The 5,430-nt window shown below is 45.9% G+C and overlaps 1 protein-coding gene across 5 annotated transcripts; it reads left to right on the top strand.

Moving 5' to 3' along the window:
• The first annotated feature begins 748 nt into the window (after positions 1 to 748).
• On the top strand, positions 749 to 4,718 carry LOC147896110 (carbonic anhydrase 2-like). 5 transcript variants are annotated; one of them, XM_087382110.1, is made up of 9 exons: positions 749 to 900; positions 2,968 to 3,035; positions 3,121 to 3,297; positions 3,389 to 3,437; positions 3,520 to 3,639; positions 3,766 to 3,819; positions 3,939 to 4,027; positions 4,120 to 4,225; positions 4,360 to 4,718. In XM_087382110.1, the coding sequence occupies exons 2-9, from the start codon at positions 2,971 to 2,973 to the stop codon at positions 4,525 to 4,527; spliced, it is 828 nt and encodes a 275-aa protein (XP_087238236.1). In that variant the 5' UTR covers positions 749 to 900; positions 2,968 to 2,970; the 3' UTR covers positions 4,528 to 4,718. The 5 variants fall into 5 exon arrangements, with proteins under 5 accessions (XP_087238236.1, XP_087238233.1, XP_087238235.1 ...); XM_087382107.1 differs by having other exon boundaries at positions 852 to 1,059; XM_087382109.1 differs by lacking the exon at positions 749 to 900 and adding an exon at positions 952 to 1,090.
• The last annotated feature ends 712 nt before the right edge of the window (positions 4,719 to 5,430 follow it).

Genomic DNA, 5,430 nt, shown 5'->3' with positions numbered 1-5,430 from the left:
ATGAAGCTAGGAGGTTTGTCAATTTGAAAGTGATTGTAATGTGCAGAGGGAGAAAACCATGAGTCCATGGTCCCTTCTAAGCGAATCGGTTGCAACCATCTCAAAAGCGACTGCATGACAAGCAAGTGCTGGAGGGTAATAAAATTGGGGTCACACGAGATTGTGCACATGCATGCGGTCAATGTTGGAATTATAGGGGAGTTGGTAGAGGGGCATAAGGTTAGAGTGTATGGTGTTTGTGATGGATGTGATGACGCATGGCTGGGGGGGCGAACAAGAGAAGGTAGAAGAAAAAGGTGAGGGCGGGCTACAAACCAAGTGCCCAAGTATGGGCAGCAAGGGTGTGCCTTGACGTGGTCACCACTTGGCATCCTTACATTGTCTACAAACAAACAAGAGCACCCATCAGCCTGGGTAGCTTTAATCCCTACCCAAGCCTCATCCATCAAAAAGTCATGCTAACATTGGGTTTTGGACCTTGGGGCCGACGATGTAAAGGCTCCTTCCTTAACCAACTAGGCTAGCTTCTTCTTCTTCTCTTAATTACAACTAGGTGTCTTTTTAATCCACACATGGGCACTATGTGTGTAAGTAACCACACATTGCCTACCGCTTCTCTTGCTAGGGCGAGCACAGGGACGACACGTATGAGAAGGGGTAGAAGAAGAGCCAAAAAGGAAGAAATGTATTTATTATGTAAGCAACTCTTACAATAAAAATAGGGGTCTTTAACAAATGAAAACTAATTAAGCAATGGAGAATTTCTGGCTAGGATTCCTCGTCTTCATTATCATCTTCCTCATCTTTCTATCTACAAATAGTGGATCAGCTTCGCCAACGCTATGACCATCTCCATTACAATTGCCCTTCTATCCTTCTCTCCTCTTCCTCCTTTCCACGGTACTTCCCTCACTCCTCCCCTTTCCTCAATTCAAGCTCGCTTTGAGCGAAGCGATGAGCTCCTCGCTTTTGTCTTCCTCCTTCACCCCTTCTTGTCGCTTTTGGCCTCGCCTTCCCTCCCGCCGCTTCTCTTCCCTACGGTCTTCTCTTTGTTTGCAAGTATGCTCCTGCCTTTCTGACTGACTGCATGGTATACTTTCGGTACTTACGTCCCTTGTGAATCCAGTTTTGCTCATTGCTCTTTTCGCATCAAGTCCGTGTAATGCGACCTTCCCGGCCACAGGAATCATAATCTTCCTGCGTAACCCCTCCACTGCACGCCCGTGCTTGCGCTCGTTCGAATCGTATATCGATAACTTATCCCCCCTCCTCTTTGATGTCGAATCGTGTAGGTTGCATTTGTTGATTGTTTCGCCTGATTGCGCCACTCAATTGTAGCGCACCCCCGTTTTTGTTTGTTTCTCTTTCTCCAATGTGGCGAATCTCCCTCCAGGCTGTTCCATTACAGATACACAAGGTTTTAAAAAGTAGTCAGGAAATGAGATGTAAGAGAGCAATGATGTGGTTGAAAAGCGAGGCTATATGGCCTAACGGGTGCACATATACAAGATGCCACACGCATGTATAATGTTTGTGAATTTTGGAACGCGCATGCGTGTTACGTGTATGTTTGTGCATCTTGGTACGTGTGTATTTCGTGCGCACCTACAAACATGCACACACATACACATACGCAATACATGGACATCTGCGTCCATGATAGTGCGGGCGCGAAATCTGCTAGGGAAGAAAAATTGTGTGTTTGGGAGAGCGGTGGAGGGAGGGAGGAGCGAGGAAAAGTGTTTCTGAGAGAGAAATATACATATATAGAGGGAGAGAGAGGAAGTACATGGAGAGAGAGAGAGAGAGAGGGGGGTTGGTTAGTTAGTTTGTGTGTGTGTGTGAGAGAGAGAGAGAGAGGAGAGAGAGAACATAATTCGTCACTAGGCATCCTTACGTCGGAGGAGAGCACCCGGGCGAGCACCGGGGCGGATGTACGAGTCTCAACAGCTTTAGGGACATACTTGGAAAGGAAGAATTCTATGTATGGTATAAAGATAATAAGTAAGGGGTGGAGGAAGATAAGGGGGTTGTTTTCCAATAGGGGTCTTTTTATTTTACAGTAAAAGTAGATTTAAAAAGGAAAAGGTCAATTATAATAATATTGTATAAATCAATCCAGAATTTCTGGCTGCTATTGTTCCATGTCTCGTCTTCCACAGCTGTATCGTCTTCTTCTTCATCATCTTCATCTTCATCTTCTTTGTTTTTCGTCTACATGTACCTGATCGAGGTCGCCATCGCCATCTGATCCACGGTACTTCTCTCTCTCTTCGCCCTCCTCAGTTCACTCGCTTTGCCCTAGCGACCCTTGTCCCGCATCACAAAAGCGATCAGCCCATCGCCTTCCTCGCTTTTCCTTCACCCCTTCTTGACGCTTCTTGCCTTCTCTTTGTTTGCAAGTGTTCTTCTGCCTTTCTAGTGACTCAGTGGATGGGATGATTTCTTTCCTCACCCTTGTGAATCTAGTTTTTCTCGCAGCTTTTCTTCGCATCGAGTCTTAGTTATTTATTATCCTTCCGCCAGCAGGAATCGTAACCTTCCTGCGTAACCCCTCTACACGCCCCCGCATGCGCTCTCTCGAATTGTATTGCAGTAAATTTATCTCCTCCGCTCGATGTTGGACCCTGTAGGTTGCATTTGTCGATCCTTTGATCGCCTGATTGACGCCACTCAATGCAGATATGTTCGCCGCACGGCGCACCCCTTTCTTTTTTGTTCCTCTTTCTCTAATGTGGCTAATCTCTGTCGCGCACATCCAAGTGCACCACTACAGCCTTGTTGGTTAAGTGTATCCTTGACGCTTTGCTTGACTGACCATATCTCTAAAATAATGGCTCCTCACGGTGCGGAAAATGTAACAGTTTGAGGATCATCCAGGATTCTCTAAACTGTTTGTGGTTTTTGAGTGTTAAACTCAAATCTTACGCAGCTGACAAGCTCACGAGCGATGCGTTGTTTTCTCAGGTCATGGGTCGCTACGAAAGCGAAGGCGTCTATGACGAAGCCATCGAGTCCCTGAACACAGTTTTGAAGTATGAATCCATGTCATCTCTGTAATCTTCTGTTCAGAGCGTGTTTGAATTATGGAGGCTGAAATTGTGTTTGTATTGTGTACAGGCAAGTCCCTCAGTTGAAAGCAACTGCTGCAAAGAAAATTGAAGAGCTGACCAAGGAGCTTTCTGTGGAGGCCAAGGTTGATCTGGCAGCCGACAAGGGGAAAGCAGTCTCGCAGGAATTGAAACCCTTTGAGAAGATAGAGAAAGGCTTCTGGCAATTCAAAGAGTTCTACTTCAAGTATCTCCCTTTTTCTCTCGCAATCTCTCCTCTGTTGCAAATTGTAGGAAGATCTCTGTCTGACAGCACGATCGTTGCCTATCCTTTGCAGGAAGGAACAGGCCCTGTTTAAGGCCCTCGCCGAATCTCAACATCCTAAGGTAAAAGTCTGAAGAATTTCAAGCTGAAAATGTTGTTAATTCGAAGATCATTCGCCTTAATTGTCCACTGTTTTTTCCCCAGTTCATGATATTTGCATGCGCCGACTCTAGGGTCGATCCTCTTGTAATTCTGGGCCTCGACCTTGGCGACGCGTTCATCGTGCGCAACGTAGCCAACTTGGTTCCGTCTTATTCGGCTGAGGTAGTAAGAGTGGAGACGAGAGAAGGATTGGATGAACTGTGCCGTCTGAATTCTTCGCTTTGGATTCAACGATAGCGTTCCATTTGGCAGTTTAAACTGCTGGGTTTTAACAAGTACATTTTGCAGGGTCCAATCTCTTCTGCTGGCTCGGCCATCGAGTATGCTGTGTTGCACTTGAAGGTACTTTCAGATTGTACGCCCAATTCTCAAATGAATAGATTATGGACTTTGGACTTCTAAGTTTTGAGTCATTTGACGCATCCCCATCCCACGTTGACAAGTAAGATCTGCGGACACAGGTAGAGCATATTCTGGTAATCGGTCACAGCCGATGCGGAGGTATTAAGGCTCTCATGGGTATGAAGGATGACGGATCCAACAGATTCAGGTTCGCATAATACTTACCATTTTGGGTGGCGTTAATTTTGACTCTCCAACGGCGGAGTCCCCTGAACTTTTAAGTACTGTTGCCTGCCACAGTGAATTTATCGAAGATTGGATCAGCATTGGCAAGCCCGCTTCCAAAAGCGTCAAGACGAACCACAGTTCGGTTCCCTTTGACGATCAGTGCACCACATGCGCGAAGGTCAGAGAGAATCTCGGATGCTCAGCTACCCCCTGCTCTCAAGCCGCTAAGGCCATGCATCTAGTCTGTTGTAGAGCGTACAACTTTTTCTGTGTATAGTGACGATATGCTTGATTTTCCATGGATCTGTACAGGAGTCTGTGAACAGTTCTCTAGCGAACTGCATTACGTACCCTTTCGTCAAAAACGCTGTGGCGGAACAGAAACTCTCACTTCATGGAGGCTATTACGATTTCGTGAAGGGTTCGTTCGAGCTTTGGTCTTTGGACTACAAACTGTCTGCACCGAAGATACTCGCGTGACGGACAAGTGCTGCTGAACGAGAGGCTGAATCTAACGATAACACGTAGCACAGCTGTGTAACTTATAGACCAGGCCAAGTACCGTTGCAACTATGCAAAGGTCAGCTGGATGGCGGGATCGATATTTTGAATGAAAATCGTCCCGTCTTCTTTTGAGCATCAATGAAGTTTGCATTGTGACAATTGACGAATCTGTGTGTGTGAATCGTTGATGGCACTCGATCTGAAAGGATGCAAGCACATCTCGTTATAGCAATAGAAATCAACCGAATCATCGAGATTAAGGGTCTGTCGGGTCAAATTCCTTTCAATTTGTATTATCGTTTTATGGCACTGTAAATCAAACGATTCGGACTGTTAAAAGATCTACGATCTCACGTGTTGCTGCCTTTCTTAAATTCGGAATGCGTAATTTTAAGTATTACCAAACTCAATGCATGCAAGCAGCATATTCTTATCTACAAGTCACAACCTTATGTGAAAGACAGATCAACATGTGAGGATACTAGAATTACCCAGAGGGTACTAGACACTTCTGTTCCCGATAGTTCAGTTTCTGTCCATCAAACTCGATGAGTAACCGCCACGACGCAAAGTGAGAAATTTTTTTTTCATCTGCCCAGTAACCGACGTTGTACATTAAATTCATTTGCTTCCTGTCCACCATCGCCCCGAGCTTCCCGAATCCCTACCTGCCTCTTTTCTAAATTAGGTGCGGCCACGTGATCACAGATCTCATCAAAGGCGCTCACAAGTAAAACATTACTCAGATGGAAGCTACGGCATGATCCCTGCACGAGTGGTAGTCGTGACTTGTATGGTGGGGTTGATCTGGCAGTCTGCCTCAGTCGTGAACAGCACGATGTTCATAAAATGCAGAGAGGAGGGAGCTAAAACCAGCAA

The sequence above is a fragment of the Dipteris shenzhenensis genome, chromosome 12 (assembly GCF_047967505.1).
Source record: "Dipteris shenzhenensis isolate YYH24624 ecotype China chromosome 12, Dip_SZ_1.0, whole genome shotgun sequence".
In the NCBI taxonomy this organism is placed as follows: Eukaryota; Viridiplantae; Streptophyta; class Polypodiopsida; order Gleicheniales; family Dipteridaceae; genus Dipteris; species Dipteris shenzhenensis.
This window is presented reverse-complemented; position numbering and strand designations above follow the sequence as displayed.

Coding starts and splice junctions, on each gene's coding strand:
- LOC147896110 (XM_087382107.1), top strand. CDS start 955: ATGAGCTCCTCGCTTTTGTCTTCCTCCTTCACCCCTTCTTGTCGCTTT. Junction 3,640..3,765: donor TTCCGTCTTATTCGGCTGAG/GTAGTAAGAGTG, acceptor TACATTTTGCAG/GGTCCAATCTCTTCTGCTGG. Junction 3,820..3,938: donor ATGCTGTGTTGCACTTGAAG/GTACTTTCAGAT, acceptor CTGCGGACACAG/GTAGAGCATATTCTGGTAAT.